General features: G+C 39.4%; 1 protein-coding gene across 11 annotated transcripts; it reads left to right on the plus strand.

The window, feature by feature from the left end:
• Positions 1-24,692, plus strand: RNF170 (ring finger protein 170). 11 transcript variants are annotated; one of them, XM_050328947.1, is made up of 8 exons: positions 1-74; positions 2,716-2,773; positions 9,529-9,672; positions 14,552-14,627; positions 15,986-16,097; positions 17,132-17,205; positions 19,463-19,567; positions 21,084-24,692. In XM_050328947.1, the coding sequence occupies exons 3-8, from the start codon at positions 9,536-9,538 to the stop codon at positions 21,351-21,353; spliced, it is 774 nt and encodes a 257-aa protein (XP_050184904.1). In that variant the 5' UTR covers positions 1-74; positions 2,716-2,773; positions 9,529-9,535; the 3' UTR covers positions 21,354-24,692. The 11 variants fall into 11 exon arrangements, with proteins under 11 accessions (XP_050184904.1, XP_050184902.1, XP_050184905.1 ...); XM_050328945.1 differs by having other exon boundaries at positions 5-52; XM_050328948.1 differs by lacking the exon at positions 1-74 and adding an exon at positions 89-107.
• The last annotated feature ends 1,982 nt before the right edge of the window (positions 24,693-26,674 follow it).

Consider the following 26,674-nt stretch of genomic DNA (forward strand, 5'->3'; position numbering starts at 1 on the left):
GCCCGGCGGCGGCGGCGGCGAGCGGGGCGGGGCGGCGGCGAGCGGAGCTGAGGTACCGCTGAGGTACCGCTGAGGTACCGCGGGGGCACCGCTGAGGCACCGCCGAGGTACCGCCGGGGGTGTGGGGCCCGCCGGCCTCGCCCCGCACACCCGGCCGGGGCACCGGCCGCTCGGACAGGGGGGCGCGGCCCGCTCTCCGCCGCCGCTGCGGGCCCGGCGGGGCTGCGGGAGGAGGGCTCGGCGCACTGCCCTTCCCTTCCCCCCCCGGGCTCTGTGTGTGTGTCTGTGCGCTCGGCTGTGCGGGCGCGGAGGAGCTGGCTAGGACAGGGTCCGGCAGGGCTGGGAGCTTGTGGGGTTGTGAGGGTGCTGCCCCCGCAGCGTCCTCCTGTGAGCGGGCTGTGGCTTGGCGTGTGGGTGGAGCGGCCCGTACGAGGTTTTGTGCTCTTTTTGGAGTGGGAAATGACCCTGCACCCACGGACTTTCTCCTGTTGGTGAAAGGGGCAGCCTCTGCAAGGTTTCTCTCTTCTGGTAGTCGAAAACAGCTTTGCGCCCACAGACATCAGACGTTCTCATGTTGGTACCTAGTGTGGCTTGGCTTATGATAGGAGAGGCCTCCATAAGGTTTTCCTTTCTTTTTTGAAGCAGATTGTGACTTACTTTCCACACAACTTTGCTCTAGTAAAAATTAAAGAGGAGGCAACTTTCCAGTATCTGAAGGGAGCATTCGGGGAAGCCGGAAAGGGACCCTTCATCAGGAGCTGTAGTGATAGGACAAGGAGAAATGGGTACAAACTGAAAGAGGGGAAATGTAGGTTAGGTATCAGGAAGAAATATTTTACTCTAAGTGTGGTGAGACAGAGGAACCAGTTGCCCAAGGAGGTTGTGGATGCCCCAACCCTGTCAATGTTCAAGGCCAAGTTGGATAAGGCCTTGAGCAAACAAGTCTAGTGCGAGGTGTCCCTGCCCATGGCAGAGGGGGTTGGGACTGGATCGCCTTGAAGGTTCCTTCCAACCCTTAACATTCTAATATTCTATGATTTATAGAAGTTACCTGCTTAGCACTAGCTCCAAATGGTGACTAGGAAGAATTTCTCCACAGAAAGGGTGAGTAGACATTGGAATGGGCTGCCCAGGGAGGTGGTGGAGTCACTGTCCCTGGAGATGTTTAAGGAAAGACTGGATGTGGCACTCAGTGCCATGGTCTGGTTGACACAGTGGTGTTTGGTCGTAGGTTGGAGCTGACGATGTCAGAGGTCTTTTCCAACCTAATTGGTTATGTGTGATTCTTCAGGTAATTCAGTTAATTTTTAATCTCAAAGACAAGGAGTCTGTGGCCAGAGAGCTCCTGCTTCCTCACTGTGGCCCAGCCAGAGGAGCTCTCCATCAGGATGTGAAGGGGTGACCTGAAGAGTTTCAGTAACTTTCTCGGTAGTCAGTTAAATTCTGGCCCATCTGAAGTTTGCAATGACAATGTGAGGCACCATGATAAGTTCTGCAGTTCCCTATCAGTTAACAACTGGCCTGACATGCAACAACATGGAGTACCAGGCACAGCGCACTCGTACCAGCTGAGAATCGGATAAACAGCCAAGAAAGGAAGGGTTGCAAATGTAGAAGCTGCCCCTTTTTGTCTGTTTCTCAGAGTCCTTCCATTAAATAAATTAGCAGGGTGGACAAAATCTGAGTGCTCCCTTTTATGTCAGCCTGTTTTGAACTAAAGTGTATTGTAGAAGCCACAAAACCTTTCAAGTCTTCCCGGTAAAGTACTGTCTCACTGATCTCATTGTATAGCATGCTGTTTAAGTTATAAACTGAATCTCTCTGCATTTAAAGGTAGCTTTCACATTTGGGAATGAGTTTTAAAGTCTTAGAAAGCTGCACAACTATAACATTCCATTCCCAGTTTTAATGTGTGCTTTGAGCAATATCCTTGGTACTTTCAACAGACAGTGCTTACACAATATTTTTTAAGGTTTTCTGCCTTATCTTCCTTTAGATCCCGTTTCCTACTCTGCTTTGCTTGTTGCCATGAGGTGTAGCTTGTATTTTGTTGACACAAGCAAATATAGTAATTGCTTTTTGTCTTGTTGTCTCTTTTTGATGTGAAGTCGTATCTGCTAATGTTGCTTTCTACAATAAGGAATTCTTGGGCACTTTTCCTGGAAGAGATTTGGAGCCTCTTCATTCTTAGCTGAAGTATTACCATATTTCAGTAAACATTATTATAATTAAGTGACAATGTTTTCTTTTTCTTCCTGCCTGATCAGGGAAGTCAGATATCCAAATTGAAGGCATTGTCAGGCTCTTCCTCATGCTCCTATCTGCATATGGATTCAGTTCCACCCTCTGGTTTGTTTAGAACTCTATACCTTTTGGTATGTTTTAGCCTTATAAAGCAGTGCAAGACTTTACTGGGAATCATTTTAACAGGTCATGCATCACCCAGACAGATACTTGAAGCAGTAATGCTATATGGGCCACTGAATTTGTCTTTTTGCTTCAAGCCATCCATGTGGTTTCAGGTTCATAAGAAAAATGTTTGGAGATTTTTTTTTTGTTTTCTCAATAGAATGGTACCATAACTTAGGATTATTTTCCCTTACAGCGTTGCATCTGGAGTTTGCATCTGCATTATTTTTAACTTGTGAAGCATGATTCCATCAGCAAAACAGAATACCTACTTTCTTTTTTTCTTCTTTTTTCTTTTCTCTTTAGGAAAAAATGTGCCTCAGAGACTGCTGACCTCAGACCTCACAGAAACCTGCTTTACCAGGCAAGTGCCTCAGCTGGTCAGTTCCTAAGGTAGACTGAACAAAATCATTATTTGCCTTCTGAAATTGCCCTCCCCTTCTCTGGGCGAGACTCTTTGGACCCTTTGCTTTCTCTTTTGCAAGGGGCATGCATGCACATGAATGTAGTCAGCACAGTCCTGAAAGCAAAGGTGGTTCACAGTGAAGATGTAACTGAGTATTATATACAGCTGAGTTTGGGTATGATTTCATTGTACTAGGTGAGCTGATTTGTAACTCCAAAGTTGCTGCAAACTCATAATAATCATGCATTAACATACTACATGAAATCCTAGTAGGATAATCCCAAGTCCAGTTTTAGCAACCTTCTCACAGAATGTATCTTTTGCTATAGGTTGCTTTTTTTTTTTTTTTTTTTATTTCCCTTTGGTTTTCCCCTCCTGATTTTTAAAATGTATGGAGGTACTTAATATTAGAGATTGTTGTGTATGCTTTATTCAAATAAGAGTGTGCTCACACAAAGGAACACCTGATAAATTCTCTTTCCTTAGAACCATTTCTTTGGTGTACACAATCCATCATTGCCATTATTTCTGGCTTATAATGTTACATTTGCCTACATTGCTATTTCAAAGCCCAACTTTGGTACACTAAAGAATCTGGATAAAATGTATCATCTCGGGATTTAGCTGATCTAGGATTTGGGCCAGTAAACTCATAGAGTCTTCAATATTTTTACTGTTAATCATGCATATTTCATGCCAATCGTGCATATTTCATGCCTGCTGATGTTAGCTCTTTCCAAACGCAATCTGGGCATATCTTTGAACTCTTACAGAAAGAGAGCATAAATAACTGTGGGATCCAGTTTGCTGGGTCAAATCCATTCACAAAGTCCCGTTCTCAACCACAGACGGTGTCTGTGACCTGTTTCTAACCTGAAGCAGAAAGTAATTGGATAACTTCTGATGGGAGAGGTCACAATTATTACCGTACATATAAGAATTTGTCTTTATTTTGGGAACTTTTGTCTATTTTTCTCTGAAATTAAATACGCTAAATTTATGCCTTAGGTATTTCAATATAAGGTAATATGTTCTGTAATATGGATTACAGAACATGCTCTGTTTTAGTTATGTTTAAATTCTTAGAAGTTGATTCATGTTATCTAAAACAGGCCAATCTTATTAGAAACGTGTTGATATGAATTAAACCAAATTTTTGGGGTTTTTTTTCGTACCATGGAAAAAAATTTGAGGATTGTTTGTTCTTGAGAAAGTGTGACTCACAGTATTTTACTAGTTGGAGATGAATTACTTTATCCTGGAAAACACACAGTCTCTACAAATTAAGCAGAATTTTTAAGGGACAGGGATGATGCTTTTGCTATTAAAAGACAACTGGCAAAAGGAATTGCAAGTTCTGATTTGCACACTAGCCCACCATCACTGTCTTAACTTTATAATTTCTTTTCAAGTACTGACAGTGGCTGCCAGTACTGCATCAGGAGGAAAACACTCAAAATAAAACTGGAATAAGTGAAAAACTCCCAAATCCTGTTGTTCTCATCCCGTTGACTCCCAGACCATCCCCAAAAGGACACATAGTTATAGAGGTTGCCTTTCGGATTTTGAGCAAATTGTACCCTACCCTCAAAGTCAATACAATAAGGTTAATAACGTGTAGGTTAATAAATTTAATATCTTGTATCTCACAGCAGTATTGCTTGTGTGTTACCTCATTGTTAATTTCTCAGACATCAAGAGAGCCTTTTACTTCTTTTTCACTGCACTTGCACATTCCTTTGGTAGTGGGTTCTAAAACTCTCTGTGGTTTTGAGAGTGTATTAGCATATGGTACTTCCCAGATAAACGTAGAAAAGTTCAAACTATGGGAATACTTTCACTTTGGATAGCTGACAACAAGTGTTTAACATACCATGGTAAACACTGTATGGTTTTTAATTTCTTTATGAGCCGTGGCATGGGATATTGCAGCTGTGCTGTCTGTTGAACATTAAAAATTTTAATGATACTTTTCAAATCTTTGAAATGAAGAAATAATGCATCCACACTGTGTATGTATGAGTGTATGTCTTCATGCTCTGACATTTCCATGAGATCTGTATGAGTTTCCAAGAATGAAAGACATTGTACTTGCAGCTCATAATAGTTCTCCTTTTTTTGCTTAAACCTGCAAGCACTGTTCATAGGTAACCACAGAGGGAAAAATGTAACTTTTGAAAGATGTGTAGCTTCTTATTTGAAATGTAACTAAATTAGTGTTACGTTGTGTCAGTGATCACTCTGAGAAAAACTGGTAGTAGGCAAGATGGTTTTGTGTTCAGAGTTAGTTTCTGACAGTTTTTGCAAACAAAATTGCACGATTTTGCAAACAGCAAATTACATTCCTTTCCATTGCCAAGCATTTTGTGGACAGTTCAGTCTGAAGTTGTTTACATTCTGTTGCTATCAGGAATCCTGATGCAGATAAACCTGATCCCAGTCTAAGTACAGTGCTGCGATGTCAAGCTGTAACTTAGCTAGTCCACGTGGAATGGAGAAGTAATTCTCTGTCTTTTTTTTTTCCCTTTCTGTATTGTTTTGCTTCAAGCAAGTGCCAATAAACTGAGGGTAAGATGAAATAAAACTGGAAATTAAGTTTTGGGCCTCTTTGTTGCTGTTTTTAATGTGGGGGAAAAGGCCCAACATTTTTGTCAGTTTTTTAAATTTTGCAACTGATACTTTTAACATTCCATAGTTGATTGTATAAATTCCAGTTTTGATGTGAGTATTGTTAAATGTAGCTTGGTTTTCATCACCTAACTGGAACAGAGGGCAGAATTGTGCTTTTATTTAAGTAAGACATGGCTAAAAAGAGAAAAAGTCTTAAATATAACCAATATATGTGTTTTATTGAATTAGTATATACCTATAGTAGGTTTTTATATCTAGAGTGTATACCTATATAAGTTTTTATGGAATTTAGTATAAACCACATCAGCTTGCTCTGAAATTGTGTCAGATTATTAGCAGTTACTATTTTAGGAGTGATTAGATGTCTTTGATAAAATTTGCTTCTGGAAGTCTTCTCTGACATGCAGTCTTTATGAAAGCTGATTGTCTCTGAAGACTGAAGCGCCTTCATTACTTTATTTAAAAGCTAAATCACCCATATCTTGCTTATTAGTTGTACCACCTGAAAGAGCACCTCTGCTAAGTACAAGCACTATGAGGCAAGAGAGCTCAGCAGCTATTTTGGTGCTGTTATCTGGGCCTATCATGCATGCAAACCACTGCAGATGTCTTCATGGGCTGTTGTGGTTGCACCTTAAAAAACGTGAACTGCAAGCTTGCAGTTCTAGATATTTTGTTTGAAAACATTCAAAACAGACTTGAAATCAGAAAATTCCTTCCTCCTTCAGGCAGGCATCTTTTTCTAATAGTGTATTTTAGCATTGTTTTCCTTTGTAGCCATCACTTTTTTAACATGCTAACTCAGAGATAACAGGAGGAGGAGGAGATTGTTACTGTCTCTACTGAGGCTTGAATTCAGAGAAAGTGTGTTTTGGTCTTTTGAACTGATACCCTTCTGTTTTTAGTTCCTAGTCCACACAATTCATGTCAGCTCTCCTGTGCAATGATCTGATTCAGAAAAAGCTTTAAAGGTAATGAGGAAAATATGCTCAGCACTTGTTGGCTGTCCAGAAGCAGCAAGTAAGTTAAAATATGAACAACATGAGCCTTTAGCATTGATAGCTTGTCTTCTCTAGAATTCAGTGATAGAAGCAGCTGGTGAGACTGAGGCAGGGATTCCACTCCCGCCTCTATACATCTTTGCAGTGTTGATAAGTGAAGACAAAGTGTCTGAGGAAGTGGTGTTTTATGTAACAAGAAAGACTTTGCAAGAATATCTGTTGAACGCTATGTTTGTGTGAAAATGGCTCTTGTAAAATCATATATGTTACAAAGTGAAGGGGTGAAGTAGATACAGATAACTGGCATTATGTGCAAGAAGGAAGAGAAGGTGAGGTGTGTTTGTTTTTCATGTTCTGCTGCTAACCTTTGCACTATAGTTTGGTATTTCAAGAGAAATGCATAAGCAGAAATGAAGGCAAGCAGATGTAGTGAGTGCTATTAATGGTAGGCAGATAAGGATTAAGTGTTGCAAGGAATATACAGGGAGGGAGAGAGAGTCCAGGGTGGATGACTTGAAGGTTGTTCAAGGAAACTGACTTAAGTTGGTGTGATATTGACAATACATGTGTTGGTTTCATAGTGCACCAAGTGGAGGAAGCCTTTCAGGTGTTAGAGTGCCTTTGCCTTCCAAAGGTACAGCTAAGTCATCTTTGTCTTTGCCACAGTGTATATTTCTGAAAAAAAAAGAAAAAAATAAATTGTAATACTTCATGAGATGTAGTTGTTCTTGGCATGTTGGTCTATTCTAACAGAAGTAATGCAGCACAGTGGAAGGATTAACACATACCAGTTCCCTGGCATTTAGTTCTGGTTTTGTTCTGAGTGATCAACTCAGAAGTTACAGTGTGACACAGTAAAAGTTAGTGGAGTGGTGATGGTACTTAAGGAGAGAAAACACAAGAACTGAAGATATCAGAATGCACAGTGGTGGAAAATTACTTTTATTATTTTACAATATTTTGACTTTTATTATATTATGATACACCCAGAATGGTGTATTGTAAGAGAGAGAAGCCTATTCAGGATTGGATGTGCAAAGAAATTAAGTATGCAGGTTGGGAATGCTGAGCTGGGGAGGCATCACAGCACACCTATTAGTACAGATCCTCAGCACTAGGGATTTGCTGCTCAGAAAACTTGCACAACTTCTCATTGTAGTTAAAGTCTCATGGCTTTAACTATAGGAATATGATTGTGTAATTAGCTATGCAGAGAAATGCTGTAACTCCTCATGCAGGCTCATGTTCCCATGTAAGACCTCTCCACAAAGATCTGGTCTTTTATTCATTAGTATATATGAAACTTGTGTTAATACTGACCTACTTTAAACACGCTTGTTGATGAGTCACTGGTGTTCCACCTTCAGGAGAAGTTACTTCTTCCAAATACTAAATGACATTTCAGTAGTTAGACTATGACACGGTTGCTTATGGAAAGCTGTAATTAGCAAATACTTATGGCTGTAATTACAGAAATAATAGTCTCAGTTCAGATTGGGACGCTTATGATAACTTAGTTTATTGTTTCGCTTCATACATGCTTCGTTATTCCATTTTGATTTTCACAGTGAAAACCCAAAAATGCAACATTAAAGGAATGTCCATTTTCCATGAGTTTGCTCTTCTCTTACAGTACTTTATTGTACTATACCACTTACCCTTTTCAACAATGCTGTTAGAATGTATCAGCTTTTCTTATGTTTCTGCTACAGGCGGAACCCCCACAAGTGTAAGGAAGCTTGGGGGAAAAAAAAGCTCCACTGCTCGTACTAGAGAAAATCAGGAGAGTGAGACTAGCTGTCTTATGGAAAAGATGACACTTCCAAATTAGCCATTGACTGGTGTGTTGAAATACTGCCCGAGTCGTCATTCCAGGTATCCACTAAAATCCCAACGACTTGTATTTCATTTCAGTTTTGCAATTAATTCAGGGCCAGAGGGTGTCTGGTGGTGTTTGCTACACAGCAAAGTTTAAATTAAAAAAATGACACATGGGCTGTGAAGTGCAGAGAAACATTGATGAGAGCTTTCAAGCTTAAGGCACAGACACTGGACTGGGAAACAGAGCAAATGATACCAGTCTTACCTGCCTTCAGAAACTGATACTGGGATTTGATGTCAGCTCTGTATGAAAAATACTTCAATTGTGTATGGACATAGCTTCAGTATGACTCTTTATGCCATTTGCCAGAGTTAGCTTCACCCTTCTGATTTCATAATATTCACAGCTGTTGTTAATTTCACTGTGATTGCAACAGGAATGATGTAGCAGTGTGTTGGAAACTTATTTGATTTTGCAGGTCTCCAGCTGTAGGTTAGTGATGTAGGTTAATAAATGTTAGCATTTGCCAATCACTCTGATGGCTATATATGTGAAATTAATATAAAACAAATGAGTCTAACTAGGAAAGCGTGATAATACTCTTTTTTTTTTTCCAAGTTTTCCCCGTGTTTCCAGCCGAAGGATGGTAAAGCACAGATAAGACAGATAAAGCACAATGCATTGGGTAATTCCTGTGTATGCAAATGGGCACTAAACACTAAAAACAGATAAATGCCAAATGTCCTTGTTTCTTTATTCACATAAGTAGCGAAAATGAGGTTTCTGTGTGGGCATAACCAACACAGAATTATGTGATATGTAATAGCTAAAATGCTTGATAATGCAGAGTCATTATAATTTTTTAAAATAAATTGTCATTAGAATATATCCAATTCGGTAATGACCTATCCTTATGCAGTTTATTTTGTAAAGATTCCCAGGTAAACTGAGTGATTTTTTTTTTTTTTTTTTGATCTTTAAATCACAACACAGTCATTTAAGATTTGCTTGCTACTTCACAAGACCTCTACAGCAAGCTCACTCTCTAATTAAAAGTAGATCCATTCCTTCTTCTTTTACCCAGCAATATTTTTACCCTAACGTTTTTGTCCCAGAAATGACTATACTGTTGCTTCAGAAATTTGTTGTCTTTATGAATAGATGAGTATACATATTATTTGTAACTAAGTTTAAAATGTATGTGTGCACACTTTGTTTTAATATATATGTATATGTGTGTGTTTCTTTTTACATTTTAGAGCTGTGATGGCCAGTCACCAAGCAGAAGTTCAGAGTTTGAAGCTAGATAATGATTCAGTTATAGAAGGAATAAGTGACCAGGTACTGGTGGCAGTTGTGCTCAGTTTCACTTTCATTGCTGCTCTGGTATATACGCTTTTAAGGTGAGAATATGTTGACAGGAATTAATCCACATACCTGCATTTATGAAATTCTGACTTTCTCAACAGATATTTGCATTGCTACATAAAAACTGTGACTTTTTGACATTTAAGGAAGTGATTGTTTAATCGCTTACTCTGTTTCGTGGTTTAACTCACAGTCAGAATGAGATGATGTGTTTCTCAAAAGTGGAGTTTAACTCTTCCTTATCTTCAGATGATCAAACTGAATGATATTCATCATTCCTTAAAACTGAAAATGGCTGAATTCACTGTCTGTATGGCTGCTCTGTCATATTTGGTTACAAAGTACAGATTTGTCAACAGTGACTCCAAAATTAAAATTGGATATAATCTTCCAATGTAGGTTCTAGTTGCAGTCTCTTTCCAAAACAAACAAACAAACAAAAAAACCAAACCCAAGAAAAAAACAATCCAAAAAACTCCAAACTCAAACAAATTGATTTGTTTATGGATGAATATGCTGTTAAAACAGTGGACTTTAATATGCTTTCATAAAACAAAACACTAAGTTCAGAATTCAGTAACTCTTAATGGTCAAGTCATCAAAGCTTATTTTCATTTCAGAGTTGTCTTTGCAAATTAGCAAATATCCTAGCCTATGTGTTTTGATAAAATGAGTCTGAGCTTCAGACTGGCTTCTTTTCTTTTTGTTTTTATTGATGTCTGTAGACTTTTGAAAAGAGAATACTTTTTACAACCGAGAGAACTCAATTTTAGTGACACATTGGCATTATTAAATTTACTGAGGAGGATATGTCCATAGGAGAAATATTAGAAGGGTAGGAGTTACTTGAGAGCAAGTAACAGAAGAAACTAGAAGAAACTAGAAGTGGGAAAGCTTGATTGGACTGCAAGGCAGTGCTGCTGTCCAGGACCAGGAGACCACAAAGGAATCTTAAGAGAAACATACTCACTTCACCTTGCCTTTTTTCCCCAAAAGTGTTCCAGTTATTCAGGTTGCTTCAAGATGGCCTCTTTTTTCTTTACTCTCTGAGGATTTTGTCTGTCCATTATGTTGGCATTTTTGGCATTTGTGGCTTGAGTTGTGTTTAGTTTAAAAATTAGGTTTAAAATACTAAAAAAGTAACATTTTGTTTTTGAACTTTATTAAGTAAGTTAGGAACATGAAAAAAAAAAACAGAGAGTGGAACAAGGGTCAGCAGTGGGCAAGAGTAGCAGGAGTTCAGTCAGAATTGGAGTTCAGGGAGGAGATACGTCAGTGATGAAAGGTTACTTGGGGAGGGAGATAAGGGCTAGTTACTAACCTCCTCTGCAGTGTAACGACCTAGGTAAAAGGTTTGTCTGTGGATCCTGCTACATACTTGTATGGTTTATTTTCGGGAGGGGTAAACGAACTCAGACACAAAGCTTGCAGACTTTGGAAGCCTGGAAGCTTGTTTACTTCTGCATTGTATGAGTCTTGTCCAGTGACAAGACTCGAGGAAATGGGCTGAAGCTGAGTCAGGGGAGGTTTAGATTAGGTACCAGGAAAAGGTTTTTCACCCAAAGGGTGGTGGGGCACTGGAACAGGCTCTCCAGGGTAGTGGTCCCAACACCAAGCCTGACAGAGTTCCAGAAGTGTTTGGACAATGCTCTCAGGCACGTGGTGTGATTCCTGGGATGTCCTGTGTAGGGCCAGGGGTTGGACTTGATGATCCTTGTGGGTCCCTTCCAACTCATCATGTGCTATGATTCTGTGATGACTGACAGCCTTAGCAGCATCCTCTTACCTCTCCTCTCTGCCTTCTGGTACTTTCCGAAATTGCCTGTATTCAGCAGCACTTTTCCTCTACCTCCTTTGTATTGTCACCATCAAGATCCGCACACTATGGTAGAAAATCTGTCCAGTAAAAAAACTATGGTACTTTTAATTTACTTAGCACACAGTGGGGGAGAAGAAGAGTATTTTCTTTTTCTTATCTTGTTACTTTAGGCATTACAGCTGTCTGTGTGATCCTTATACTGTGTCCATTAGCCCAGTCTCTTTGCCACCCATATTTCTCTACATGGCATCTGAAATACTTAAGTTGGGTAGGAACAGGTCCTGAGTAAGAATACATGAAAGAATGCTTAGAGTAATGCACAGTTGCAGGAACAGAATAAAAAGGGAAAGTAAGTGAGTAGCTGTTGCAGTATATTTTAGGAAGGAACTGTTAAGAGATGTGGTTGCTGTACTTGTTTCCAGCACTGAGAACTCAGTGAAACATCACATCATGGCACGAGCCAAAGGGGTTCATGCTTCTGGCAGAGAAACTTACTAGCCATAATTAACACATGTACCAAGTTGCAGATGTTTAGTTCAGGTATTATATGATAGACTTTTTGTAAAGCATGTATGTTTTTGAATTATGCATTTTGATAAAATGAAACCAGATTTTTTTTCCATCGTCTTTAAAACTGGTGAGCAGGTTGTCACAAGTGAGATTGTAAAAATTCAGACTAGTCAACAAATTAAAGGGAGACTGACCCTTTAATTCCCTCCTGGAGAGTCCCTATTTATCCCAGATGACTTACCTGCTCCATCTCATTTTTCTATCCCATCATGTGGTTTGATTATAAGATCAAGTTGGTATTTTCAGCAGAAGTGAGATCTTACTCCTTGAAAATTAGCAATGGCCATCGCTGCACAGTGATGCACCAGTCCCCATAAGTCCTGTCCCTCACTTTTCTTGTGAGGCAGTACACACAGTATGAGTAGTCAGCCTTCCTCCTTCCAATAATAGTAGTTTGGTGGGGCCTTCTGTGGCACATAATACAATCTTTCCACATCATGGGACTTTTTTTTCCTTAAATTTTGGAGTGCTAGCACTCCAAAGTGGAGAAATGAAAATCTAACTTTATTTCTTTCTGGCTTGTGATTGATAATACCTTTAATTGCATAGCACCATACTGGTTTTCATTTATTTAATTTAGCTTCTCACTCTAATTGCATCACAGGAGTTGTGAATTTGATATGTCTTGAGCTGTGCCTGCACCCTCCTGAATATTGCACAGTGTTTTGCTACCTCATCATCTTATGCATAAGTGACAGTATATGCTGTACCTCTACAGCTCTACAAATGCTCTCATCTACTCAGCACAGCATGTAATGCCAGGGTAAAGTCATATAAATCAACATTTTAGCAGCAAATTTGCAATTAGTTGTTTGTGGAGAAATCAAATTAAACTTGCTTATAATTCACACTTTCTACTTGTGTGTGAATTGAATTGAATTTCAGTATGTACCAAAAGTTCTGGCAAACTGAAGGTGTGAAATATGGTCTTTTTTGTAGCATGTAACAAAAAAATACTTTTATACATATAACATGTATGACAGGCAGCATCCACAAAACCTGACTCATGGAGACCCAGGGTGGGTAAGAAGAGTTTTAATAGAGCCTTCCCATTATATAACTTCCATACGTGTCACCCACATTAGTGTTAGATAAATTTACCCTCTGCAGATAGCCGTGTAAGTATCAGCATGAAAAATACAAGGCTTGTTTATTCCTCCTTGAAGAAAGAATGAAGTAGATAAAATGTCAAACATAGCAGTAGTGCAGTATTGTGATTTGCCTGCATTAAATGAAGAAAAATATTGCAGAAGCCCCTAGAGCCATTGGGGAAATGATGTAACAGAACTGCAACCAAAAAATGTCCTAAAAATTCAGCCAGTCCAGCCCTCATCGCTGATAGAGGATCAGCTTGCCTAGATAACACTGGAAGCATTGCAACATGGTTTTTTTTAGTCTAACTTCTAGTCAAGTTAGATCACAATACCCTGAAGTGATCTTCTCTTGTTTTGTACACTTAGTGGTTAAGAAATGGTTTTCCATGAACTTAGATAACTGTGAGAAATAATTGCTCATATCTATAGAATGAAAGCCTTATTCTGTCCCCTTTTCTCTCCGTGAACAGTCTTCTATATGAAGTGACATTTCTTCTTTCTTTCTTTAGCGTTTAAAAAAGGTGGGCAGTAGTTCTTTTTCTCTTCTGAACTTCCTCCAACTTTTCTGTATGTTTTTATGCATTTAGCCCAAAATGGAGAACAGAGTTCAGCTGAGACCTCGACAGTGCTGAGCAGAATGTACCACCATTGACATCCATATGAATAAATAAAGCATAAAAATTGTTACCAGCATATTTTTCTAACTCCAATTCAGTTCCCATTGTGCTTTTGAATTTCAAATTTGTGATATATCCATCCTCCTTTCTTCAGTGAGTCCCTTTCCTATGATTCCTCTTGGTATCTCCAGCCTGTCATTTTCTTGCCTGTAGAGTCCTTCTTTTTTAAAAAAGAGTGATTTTAAAAGAATGATTTCTTTTTATATCCAGTCTGCTGATAGTTACATAAATTCAACATTCTAAATCTAAGAGTTTGTCTACTCTTTCTTATGTAAATGTTATGTGGCAGATAAAATTGAAATAGTTAGGGGGTTTCAGCTCTATAACTTAGGCAGTAAGTGAAAAACTAATAAATCTTTGAGTAAGCCAACAAGTAAAAAACTAGCACTGGAGACATAAATGATAATTATTTCTGCTTGTTTAATATAAAAGCTTTCAAGTGACTTCATTTTTTGTTGGTTTATGGCTTAATTGTTTTTCAGATTCAGATCTAGTTTTAACATGATTTAATGATTGATTATGGAGGCTATCTGAAAAATCTTGCTGCTATACAGCTTTAAATGTTCAAAGTAACTTTAGGATCCAGAATAAATGTCCTGTTTCCTTAATTGTTTGTGTACTTCCTTTAAAATCCTTTAAAGCAGGAAAGAATGATTCTTTTGCCCTTTGTTCAAGTTTCATATTTTTTTTTCCAATGACTTATTTTTCAGTTTCGGGTCACAGTGTTTTTTATTGCTCGTATTTCCTTTCACAGAAATGAACATCAGAACATACATCCAGAAAATCAAGAGCTAGTGCGAGCTCTTCGTCAGCAGCTTCAGACGGAGCAGGTGCTGTGCTGAGCGTTGCCATCATTCTGCTCTCTGATGTGGGGTAGTGTAGACCTCGCTGTGGTTCTGGAAGAAGCTGGTTATAGAAGCTTACTTACTGTACAGAGCCATCTTTGAAATTCATCAAGTAATGAGACAACGTAGGCTTTTTTCTAATGGATGCATTAAGTAATTAAGACTAATCATTTGGCTGGTTCTTTTTCTCCACAAGGTGGAGTATGTTGGGTGAAGCTGTGTGCTTCCTGCAGTGCTCCTGGGAACTTAGTGGCAAAGGAAAGGAAATCTGGAGCGCAGTTGCCAAGGCAGGGCAGGGGTTAGATGTTTAGACTGATAAACAGTGTAGCAGAACAATGGCACAGCGGCAAAAGCCAAGCAACAAAGAGTGACAGAAGCTTTTTACCAAAGCCTTCAGTAACAGGATAGGGAGCAATGGTTTTAAACTGAAAGAGGGTGGGGTTTAGACAGGACATAAGGAAGAAATTCTTTAGTGTGAGGGTGGTGAGACACTGGAACAGGTTGCCCAGAGAAGTTATGGATGCCACATCCCTGGAAGTGTTCAAGGGCAGGCTGGACATGGCATGGAACATCCTAGTCTAATGGAAGGTGTCCCTGCCCATGGCAGAAGGGTTGGAACTGGGTGATCTTTAAAGGTCCAGCTCAGACCATTCCGTGAGTCTGTGACTGCGTCTAGTTCTGACAGGTAAAGTCTAGGCCAGGTTGCTGGCAATTGCTGAGTACCAGCCCCAGAGTGAAAAGCCATTCTTCTGGAGAATACTGAGAAGAGTCCTTCACTGCGGTGCTTCTTAAAATAATGACAGTGCATATTTATGGGAAAGACAAATAGGGCAAAATGGGGAGAAGGACTATTTCATGGCAGTGACGTACTCAAGCTGGTGCCTGTGCTTGGTCTTGAAAACACTAAATGCTGGTTAGCAACACAGTTCAGTTACCTGGTTCTGGACAGATCTACTGTCTAGGATAATGACATAACAGTATAGATCTGAGGTTGTTATTCATGCTTCGGCATATCTAGCCTAACTCAATGTGAAGAACCAAGAAGGTTCTTTCTTTGTGATCTTCAACCGTGAAGCACACACTTACATAACAGATGAAGGGAAAATAATGGGCTGGTCACAAGAAGAACTTGCTTAGTGAATCAATGCATATACGTATGCTTGATTTCGGCATTTAAATATATTTCTCCTTCATTTCACATGGCTCTGTGTTTGACTTGTAGTAAATGAATGCTAATTTTTAATTAATATTATTAATATTGGTATTGGTATTATTATTTTAAACCCAGTGGACTTATATAAATATAGTATCTCTTAACGCTTTGCATTTCTCTGCTGTTCCAGCAGGATGCCTCTGCTGGTGATCGACATCGCTTTTATACAGACATGTCCTGTCCAGTCTGTTTGCAGCAGGCTACATTTCCTATAGAAACAAACTGTGGGCACCTCTTCTGTGGTAAGCAAGAACAACTCCCAGTTGCAAAGATAAAACCAGAACAGGAATACAAACTTCTGCCACAAGTGCAGGCACCCTAATTCAAAGCTTTGTTTGCTTTTAACTGACTTCTAGTCTGCATTAGAAATCAATTTTTTAGAAATAGTTGAGAAAATACATTTCTGAGTAAACAGACACTTTGAAAGTGTGCTTCACTTTTTTTCTATGCTATCGGGACTTCAACTGTGGTTAATTCTAAAGTGTCAAAGAGTATAATTTTTTTCCATTGTAGTAGAAAACTGAAGAGGCTGAAAAACATTTGGAAATGAACCATTTGGAAAAACTGATTTAGAAAGAGTAAAACATTCTGCTTGGTATTATCTTTATCTCAGAGAATTTTTTTTTTTTTTGAAGTCCTGAAGAATTAAACCAAGTTCACAAGGATTAAAGTGTTTGCCTCTTTTTTTTTTTTTTTTTTTTTGTGGCCCTGCTATTCAAATTTATAGATAAACATCCTACATAGCATTTAGCTTCCTCTTCTTCAGGTTCCCAGTAGGATTCTTTCACTGCATTCATCTAGATTTATGGAGCATATAGTGCATACCATGCCTAGTTGTTTAAATGAAAAAATATACAAGTTTGGAGAACAGTTAAAGTACTCACATTTTGATATATTTCTTCATCTGTTGAAACTCTGGTGATAAAGCCAGGTTTTTAGGATAAATTTTGCATCTCATGACATTTTTGTGATTTCTACATTTGAAACTGGCAAAAATTTTAATTATTTGTTTCTTAATGACTAAAAAATTTGCTTTGTTTTCAGAAAGTCATACCTTAAAATTAATGACTCAGTTGAATCCTGTTCAGGATTTTTCTCATTAATAGCACTGAATGTGAACATGTTGGCTCATGGCATCTTCAGTGAATGCTGTATACAAAATTACGTAAGAAAATGTAGATTTAACCTAACTGCTTCTGCACTTCTGTTGTTTTCCTTGGTGTGTAATGGGTTTTTCAGCTCAGAAGTTTAAATGCCTGTGACTTGCTTCCACCAGGTTCCTGCATTATTGCCTACTGGAGGTACGGCTCGTGGCTCGGTGCCATCCGTTGTCCGATCTGCAGGCAGACGGTAATATTTTAAGTAACTGTGAACCTGACAATTTGGCTATCTAGTACAGCCTGCCTCGGGGCACTTACATGTGAACTGCAGTAGTGAGGCTCACAGATGAGGAAGTCTGAGAAGCTGACTTTAAATAGAGGGATATGTAAGACATGAGTAGTGGACATTCAGTTTTCCTGAACTTTTTGCTTTGCCAATTGGCTCAAAAAATACAGATTGTTCCTGCAACTCAAATATAAGCAAACAGCGCTGATAAGTCAGCCAGTTTTTCTGTAAAGGAGTATATGAAAACAGAAAATTTTGAGATTTTAACTGTGGTCCTTTCATGCTTTCTGTTTGGGATGTAATAAAAATTCTTTACCAGAACTTGCATCTCGAAGGCCTGGCTGTTGTGGAAGACTGCCAGTAGGCAGTGCACTACTGGTTTCTAAGAAGTGCCCTCTCCCTTCCTTCTCTCCCTACCAGAAAAACCTATCCATGTCAATTTCTTATTTTGTCCCTATTTTTAGCTTGTATGTATTATTAATTTGAGCTTTGTAGAGCAAGCATTAACTTACTTCCTACGCAACTTACTTACATTGTCAGTTTGAAATATGTTCCTGCAACTCATTAACTCTTTCTTAGGATCTCTTGAGTCTGATAGTGTATGTTTTAACAAAAGTACATCTTTTATATTATAACAGTGCACAAACTACAAAGCCAATAACTTCTGATTAATTGTATAACTTGCTTCTTGCCCTTGCCCCTCCATTATATCCTGCTTTGATTGTGTTTTTCAGCAGGACAAATGACTCTAAGAACACAGATGAAGGAAAGAATAATAGGTATGACTGGAGGGAGAAGGTGTAGGTTTAGAGTGTAGCCAGTGAGGAAAAAGATACAAAAGCTAAAAGTGAGGAAGGGGGAAAGTAAATGATTTTTTTAGTGTCTTTCCTTAAATCTATGTTCATTTACCTTCTTTCTGAGTACCAGGTAAATTAGGTGGTACTGCTTGCATGGTTACATATTCATTCTCACCCTGATTTATAAATGGGGAGGGGAAGTATGTAGACATGAACAACATGAGTCATAGAGGGGGTTTGTGGCAGGGCTAGGAGTTGAATGTCGATCTGCTCATGCTGTCATTTGCTAAATTTGACTGCCACACCGATTCCAGATGTATGTGAATATTGTGGCAGTTTGGGGCACCACAATACGAGAAGGATCTGAAGCTGTTAGAGAGTGTCCAAAGGAGGGCCATGAAGATGGTGAAGGGCCTTGATTTGAAGCCCTGTGAAGAGCAGCTGAGGGCACTCCTGGAGAAGAGGAGACTGAGGGGAGACCTCATTGCAGTTACAACTTCCTCATGAGGGGAAGAGGAGGGGCAGGCACTGATTTCTGCTCTATGGTGATCAGGGACAGAACCTGAGGGAATGGCCTGAAGTTGTGTCAGAGGAGGTTTAGGTTGAATATTAGAAAAAGGTTCTTCCCCCAGAGAGTGGTTGGGCACTGAACAGGCTCCCTAGGGCAGTGGGCACAGCACCAAGCCTGACAGAGTTCAAGAGACATTTGGATGATACTCTCAGGCACATGGTGTGACTCTTGGGGTTGGTCCTTTGCGGGGCTGAGTTGGACTTGTGATACTGTGATTCTGTGAATCTGACCTTCCATACTGCTCTATGTTTGCATGAAAGTTAACCCAACAGAGCAGAATTCTCGGTGCTTACAAAAGAGCTGAAGAGTAATATCTTTTTTGTTCATTTATTATTCTGTATTGTTCTCCTTCATCTTGGTATGAATACCCATAAGTAAAAATGTAAGTGTTGCTGCTTGTTTGTTGCCATACAGGGCCATTCTAAAGATTGAAAAGTAAAGGCCTCATTGATTGCTTTATTTAATTTTCAATTTAAGAAACAAAATTAGATTAATTTGGTAAATTAACTTTGTTCTCATAATCATCTGTCCCACTTAAGAAACATAAAACATTTAGATGTTCAGAAAAAATATCTGTAAGTCTCTTTTAAAAGGAAAGTTCTCGGGCTTTTTTTTAACAATCTCTTTAAAAATTAATATTCTATAAAGAATTGCAAGCAATTAATTAGTTAAAACTTAATAGCAGTATCCATCTTAGTTTATTTAGTTTCAGTTTACTCACGTATTAAATATTCAACTAAACTAAAGTTTGTTCCGGGTAGTTAACTGAAGATGACTGTTCTCATTTATGGTTCACAATCTCTACATTTAAAAGGCAGTGGCACATGTAACATAATCTCCCTCTTGTACCTAGGTAACGTTGTTTTTACCACTCTTTGGTGAAGATCAGCAGGGTGCAAACCAAGTGTTTCAAGATGTTAGTGATTACAATCGGAGATTCTCTGGACAGCCCAGATCTGTAAGTTTTGGGTAAACTTGGGCAGAAGTCAGTGATTTTTAGGAGAGATTAAGAGCATTTTTTAATTATTTTTTCCCCTTCTTTTTTTTTTTTTTTCCACTGGGATATGGATTTTCTCTTCATGATCCTAGGTCCTAGGCAAGTCTTTTTTTTTTTTTTTTAGGAAATTCACGTTTATACAGTTAGGTCAAACCCAAGACCTCAAAGTTATTTATTTGTGATTTGTGGAAATGTACAGAAACCTGCGTTTTCGTTGTAAGTGAGAACTGCTAATAAGCCTTGAATTTCCTGGTCATGCAATAAGCTGTTTTTTAGGTATGAGTCATTATTTTGAAAGGATCAATAATCAGTAAAAATACTTACTGAAATACATGACCTGCAAGTGAAAATATTCATTTGATTGTTCTCTTTACATTGATTAGAAAAGGTTCTACTCTGCGCCCTTCTTCCTCAGATTTCAGGCTATATGCTGTCTTGACTTTTTTATTTTCCTCATAAATTATACTGCAGTCTTTATTCTCCTCTCTGAGTGATGAAAACAGGATTTTTTTTCTATAAACAGCTAAGAGATATGGTCAAAGTTATGCAAACTTTAGAATGTCAGCCCTGTGAGCCTGTCTTCTGTTTCACAAGGTGAAACACACACACACATATGCTGGTAACTCCCTGCTTGTCTTCATTTGTCCATTGGATTTGGATACAGTAAGAAAATATCAGCAAGAAAAATTTACAGTCCAAAGAGACAGAAGAGAGAGTTGTTTTGGTTTTTTTTTATGTTCTAAGCCACAAAGCAGTTATGCTTTTGATCCAGAATAGTTTGAGACAACCTTTCAGGCTCCATTAGACCTCTCTGTGGGCTCTGTGTCTAGTCCCCAGTAACCTGTCTGAGATCACACCAGAAGTCTGCATTAAAGCCCTAATTAGACTAGATAAATTGTCTTTGATTTATACACAGTGTTTTGCCTTAACCACACACGAAATTCCTTTCTTGAAAATCTTTTTAGCCTTGGCAATAACTCATTTTAATGGAGTTTAATGGCCCTGTGTAGGAACTGTGTATAGTAGAAAGAAGCAGGTTTAAAAAAAATGTAGAAGTTCACCCCTTTCCCCTCTTCACAACAGAAGCCTGAATATTTTCTACTGAGCAGTCACTCACTAAGCTGTCAGAATCATAGTAGAAAAATAGAAAGAAGCCATGAATGGATTAATTTAAAGGTTCTTTAGTACATTTGTTTTCCTCCAGTAGGCCTTGCTTTTCCTTCATAGTAGATGCCAATGTATTTTCTAGTGATGTATGTTTTACCTTACACAGTAACACAGTTTGACTATTTCTTGAAAACATATCTATTCCAAATCTGATGTACTACCCCGCAAAACTAAATCAAGTCTTGTCTTACTGGTTTTTGGTTTAATTCCTATAAACTAAGAGTTTCTAATCTGTAATGCAGTAGCAGAAATTTCAGTTTAGCATGGATGTGTTGCTAAAGCCAAGTATTAACTTTTGGTTTCTTTGTAGATTATGGAAAGAATTATGGATCTGCCCACTTTACTGCGACATGCTTTCAGGGAGATGTTTTCTGTTGGGGGCCTCTTCTGGATGTTTCGCATCAGAATATTCCTCTGCCTAATTGGAGCCTTGCTCTACCTGGCTTCACCTCTGGATTTTCTTCCTGAAGCACTCTTTGGAATTCTGGGTTTCTTGGATGATTTCTTTGTCATTTTTCTTCTGCTAATATATATCTCTATCATGTACCGTGAAGTGGTGACACAGCGTCTGAACAGATGAAATGGACGAAAATGGCCCAAAAGCAGAGGCAGTTGTGGAATGTTTTAAAAAGAGAACTATAATGTAAGTGTGATATGGCAAGGTGCCTGTGTACAGTTTTAGTAGTAACAATTTCTTAGCTGGTTGGCTCATACAAGTATGAAGGGTTGATATGTGGTGATGCTTAACTGGAATTTTTAATTTGTGCGTTACATGTGCTTCATAAGGAGGAGATTAGTTTTATTATGTTGTAATAAACTACCTTCATCTACTTCCACCTGATGAACAGCTGTATCTAATCAAAGCAGGAAACACCTTTCTGGTGTGTTGTGGTTTGCGAAAATAAAATTCTAGTGAAGGACTTCAAAAAGTAAGTCCGTTTGAGTAATCTAGACAAGCGTAAGAAAATTCAGAAATTCTTCACAGTACAGTTAAATTGTTTGATTTAACAATTGTTTGATCACAAATTCCTGTTGTGGGCTAGAGTTTTTTGAAATAAAAGTAGCTTTGTGTGTCTCTGTGAAGAAGAAACCCAAAGACCGCGTTACAGTCATTCATCACCCCGCAGTTGGTTGTCCTCCACCTGCTTCACAAAAGCAAGGGTAACACCTCTAGTATTGCTTGAACTGCACTGTGTACAGTTGCATGCAGTTCATGCCATTTTGTTTTTGTATTTGGGAGTTTACACAGGGAATCTGACCTGCATTGAGAAGCCAGCATCACGCACACCAGAGTGGTTCGTGCTGCGCTCCTGGAGTGGGAGCATGGTTTTCCTCCTTCAGACTTGTTTGTTTGGTAGGTGTGTATCATGGAGGAGAGGGTTCTGTGCTGCTTTGGGTCAAGGCAATGTGTCTGAAATGAGAGTTTGCATTCCTTTAGTTGCTTTAAGACATTTAGCCGATTGGAGGGGACCCTCAAGTTTCAGATAGGAATGAAAAAAAAAGCAGTCAGAACTGGATGTTTTCACTACCATGTTCATGAACAGTGTAGATGTTAACCTGAATGTACATTCTGCAGTACAATTACTAAACAACTTAGATGCTGGGGTGTTTGATTTTCAGTTGGAGTTTTCTTTTTTGGTTGGTTGGTTGACTTGGATGTGGATAGAAGGTGTTCTGAATTACCTTGAAAAATATCTGTGATAAGGGACCACAAAGAAATCCTGGAAATGTTTTCAAAAATACCAGGGTATTAATCATCCCTAAAGCTGATATTTTTTTTTTTTTTATGTTGAATTTGAGCACAGGCTACCATAGCAATTTGAAAATACTTTCATTTTAAGCAGGGAACGCCACTAGAAAGGTCCAGGATGTGACAGATCAATGTATTTTTTAGTTAGAAGAATGATGATTGCAATTTTTTTTTAACTTCCTGAGTACTTGAAAGACAGTGAATTGACAGATGATTCTTAGCATGTTTACATATATGGGATGAAACTTAGGATGAAAGGGACCTTTTCACAATTTCTGTGTTTTTCCCGTGCAGGTGTCTTTCCACAGTTTCTAGCACTTAGGTATGTGCAGGAAGATGACAGAGCTGGAACCTGAGGTGTCAGTGGTTTGGGGTAGAGATTGTCCTTCACTGTCAGTGTTTCTGAAAATCCAGAAACATTTTAAAAATGTTAACAGAAAGCTATTTTTTTCCTTATTGCTGTTTGTTAGAGGTGTGCAAGAAGAGAAAAAGGAAGTGCAACAAGGGTAGGAGAAGGACAGCTAGACAGAAAATTACGTTTTTGGAAACAAGTGCTATTGGTTTTTGCAAACTCACTGTTCTTGAGCTTCTTGGTTGAGCTTTTCCCGTTTTGTTGGCACTGGTGATAGTTTAGTGGCTACCTCAGTCAAAAGTCATTAAAGTATTATCAAGTAAGCATGGGGTGTTTATAAGCTGTTAGGTACATTTAGAAAACAAGATAGTGGTTTAGGATGTTAGATAAGACAAGATTTCACAGTTTTGCTGGAAGTACTGTTTTGGGGGTTTTTTGTTTTCCTGAGAAATCCAGCTGAGGGCAAACTCCAAAAATTTATTTTTAATTGAGTAAATTTAACACCCCCTTTCCTCCTGGAGTTTAACTTGAAAATCTGTTTAGAGAAGAGTGTGAACTGCTGTTGTACAATAACTGGAGTCCATTCGTAGAAGTTGTTGATCTGGTATCTCCTCCATATTTTTATCCTATGATTGTGTTTATAATTCTCCTACGGTTCTCTAAATCCAGAGTAGATATAGATGCACATGAACCTGCTTAATGATTTGTGTCCTTTGAGCTTCCCAATCCCACATGCTACTGTTAAGTTCATGCAGAATTACCCATCCAGTTTAAGGGGTCTGCTCCTAAAGAGTGGACCTTCTTGTGTACCTGAAATCATACACAAACCACATCTGAAAGCCCATATGAAGTTTCTCCGTGTTCCTTTTCTTCAGTACATTTCTGATGGCCAGAAGGGTTTTCACTCAGAGGCTTCTGCTTACTTTTGAATATTGGGTAACATTGTAAGCTTAAATTCAACACATTAAATGCTTGACAGAATTAGGACCATCCTTCCTTTTCACCAGCACGTGTGCTTGCTTGTGAATACTTTTTTTTTTTGGTCCTGCAAGCTGGTGACAAGCAGTATTACGACTTGCTCAGGCCTTTTTGTGTAATGTGAAGATGCATCTGTCCTGCAGCGTCTGGCTGCTGCTCCTTTACACAAATCTGAAATAGCTGTAAATTAGTTATCTTGGGTACTTAGCTTGGACTTAACCTAAACTCTAGAGCTCCCAAGAAGCTGAAGATTAAAACATGAGCGTGTGTTATTCCCGAACTGTGTGCTGCCAAGTTGTTCTGGCAGCAGTGTTAAAGGTAAAGGCTAGAGCTGAGCCCTGGCTTCGGGGTGTGAAGGAAATACCTGATGATGTGTGCAGAGTGACTGCAAATGTGCTTGGTTTTGTCTCCTGGGATGGGGCAGGCATGTCACTAAGGGGGGGAAATAAGAAAATGGAAAACTATAGCAGGAAGAGGTACAGAGATAAAATACAGTCCTTAAAAGATTACAGTGTCGCCAGAAACTTTGTGAAATATATGATTGTTCCAGCAATATTAACAAGGAGGGAAACAAAAGTTGTATTTAATAGCTCTTACACAGTAACTTGTAGCATCTTGAGGCCTAATGGTCATCGCTGTATAGAGCAATCTGTTTCTGTGCTGTTCGTGTGCCACACCAGTGATGTCTGTGAGGACCAGGCAGAACGGTGTGGTTTGGGGATACAATTTTGCTGTAAGTTTCATAGAACTGTAGCACTATGTTACACTAGATTTTTAAGACAAAAGGATATAAAACTACTTGTTGTTACTTTTAATGATAATAAATTGCTGTTAAAGTATGAGATTCTCTTGTATTTTTTTATGGACTTTCTGGATGCAATGTTTTTTTATTTTCCCGTTTTCCACTTCCCTGGGCTAAAATTGTCAGTGTGGCATCCCAACCTTAAGGGGAAGGGAGAACTCGAGATTCACAGGTGCTCATAGTTGAAAGGAATGACAAAAATCAGAGGGTCTGCAAAAGCTTACGAGTTTGTATTAGTACATTACACACTTCACATGGAAATTGGTATGTTAGTCCTGGACCTGCTATAAAAGTACAGCGTCGTGGGATTTGAACAGAGGGGTAGGTTGAAAGGGAACAGAGAGATGAATTAAGGATGAAAGAAAGGGAGAGGGAAAGACAGATCACTAGTCCTGACTTCAGCATCAATCCAGCTGGTGTGTCCTGGGGGTGCCTGTGCACCTTGGGCTCAGTGTGGCTACCTTTTATAGATAAATTTATCTGCCCTGGAGATAAGTTTTTCACTTTCTGTGCAAATTAGTTATCCTGTGCAGTCCATTCCCCTAGACCTTCCTGGAAATGGGTTGAAGGGCTTCAGGGATCTTTGGTGGTCTTGATCCCCTCCTACAGTCCATGCCCACTTCTGAACCTCACTCCTGCACTCACGCTGTGCCGTGTTGTGTTTATCTCCAGGAGCCAGAACGAGGAGGTTTGTCCCAGAAACGTGCTGCCCTACCTCCACATGGCCCCTCCTCCAGCCACATCCTGTTCTTTCTCACAGTGTGTTGTCACCAACAGTCCTTGGCTGTTATTACCAGCAATCCACAGTTGGCCCCACAGCCTGATGGTGTTTGAGGCATACACATTAGCCTCCTCCTCTTCTAGGCTTCTGCAGGCAGTAACCCCCTGCAGCCTTGATCAACTCCTGTCTTGATGTCTGTGGACAGGGTGTTCAGAGATAACTGAGTGGTTTTGGTCTTTATGATTGCCATTGTAAAGATTACAAAATTTCCAAGACCTTAGTCCCAAAAGCATATTGTACATGGATGTCCTTCCCTGAGCAGTCCAACCACTACCTTCAGATCCATGGGCACCAAGCTTTCAGGATGATAAACCAGTACAGATGAGCAGTTAGCAGCTTCACATAACAACCCTCAAGGAAAAAAAAAAAAACGGTATGAAGTCAGGTGGATGAGAACGTAGGGAAACAGCAAATAGTCTCTCTCGGTTTACAGGAAGGATGAAGGCTGGGGCGGGAAGAACCGAATGTGGCTGGCCTGTGCTGCAGTTCTGGGCCTTCCTCGATTCATGTCATGGAAGGGCCCTGGGCACCAGGAAGACATGTTCCATTATGCTAAGAAATGTCTAAAAATTATTAGCTGGGAAGTCCTGTGCCAAGTTGGGCAAAGTCTTCTGTGAACTTTATAGCCTGCTTTGGCACGCAGTTCCAGTGTTTATGGTGAAACATGTAATTGCATATTTGGTAAGGTGCTGTTAAGTCAGGTACACGCTTCATGGGAAGCTCAGCTAAACACTCAAAGAGTTCCTCAGCCAAGGCTGCCAAAGTAGATGGCTTTTTTAGGAAGTCTGTTGTACAGCTGCAGTTTTAGATAGATTTTTCTGCTCCCAACTGCCGGCCAAAGAGGAAACTGTCCGTTAGTCACCAACACTGGAAGCCACATTTGTTTCAAGGAGTCAGAGCAGTAAGTCATAATATCCCTGTTTCTTTGAGATGGTGCATCCTTGTAGGTTGCCTTCTTCCCTTTTGTGGGCACTGTGTTTTTGATCTGGGGAAGAAGCTACCGAGTTTCATTCAGTGCATGATTCCCTCAACTCAGGGAACCTGCAGATGTTCGGGACAGAGACAGGTCTGCAGATCCTGCTCCCATGTGGACAGCACATCATCAGGCACTGTGGTAAGTAGGGGTGCTTTCTGTAAATCAGTCATTTTGTTCATTCAGGGTGTGAGGAGCCAATCCAAATAATAAAAAAAAATAATCAATACTGCAAAATGAGCAAAAAAATGCAGGAGAATAAAGC

The sequence above is a fragment of the Myiozetetes cayanensis genome, unplaced genomic scaffold (assembly GCF_022539395.1).
Source record: "Myiozetetes cayanensis isolate MyiCay16 unplaced genomic scaffold, myiCay2020 scf4, whole genome shotgun sequence".
Lineage (NCBI taxonomy): Eukaryota > Metazoa > Chordata > Aves > Passeriformes > Tyrannidae > Myiozetetes > Myiozetetes cayanensis.

Coding starts and splice junctions, on each gene's coding strand:
- RNF170 (XM_050328941.1), top strand. CDS start 2,652: ATGATTCCATCAGCAAAACAGAATACCTACTTTCTTTTTTTCTTCTTT. Junction 17,206..19,462: donor GTCCGATCTGCAGGCAGACG/GTAATATTTTAA, acceptor TCTTGTACCTAG/GTAACGTTGTTTTTACCACT. Junction 19,568..21,083: donor TCTCTGGACAGCCCAGATCT/GTAAGTTTTGGG, acceptor GTTTCTTTGTAG/ATTATGGAAAGAATTATGGA.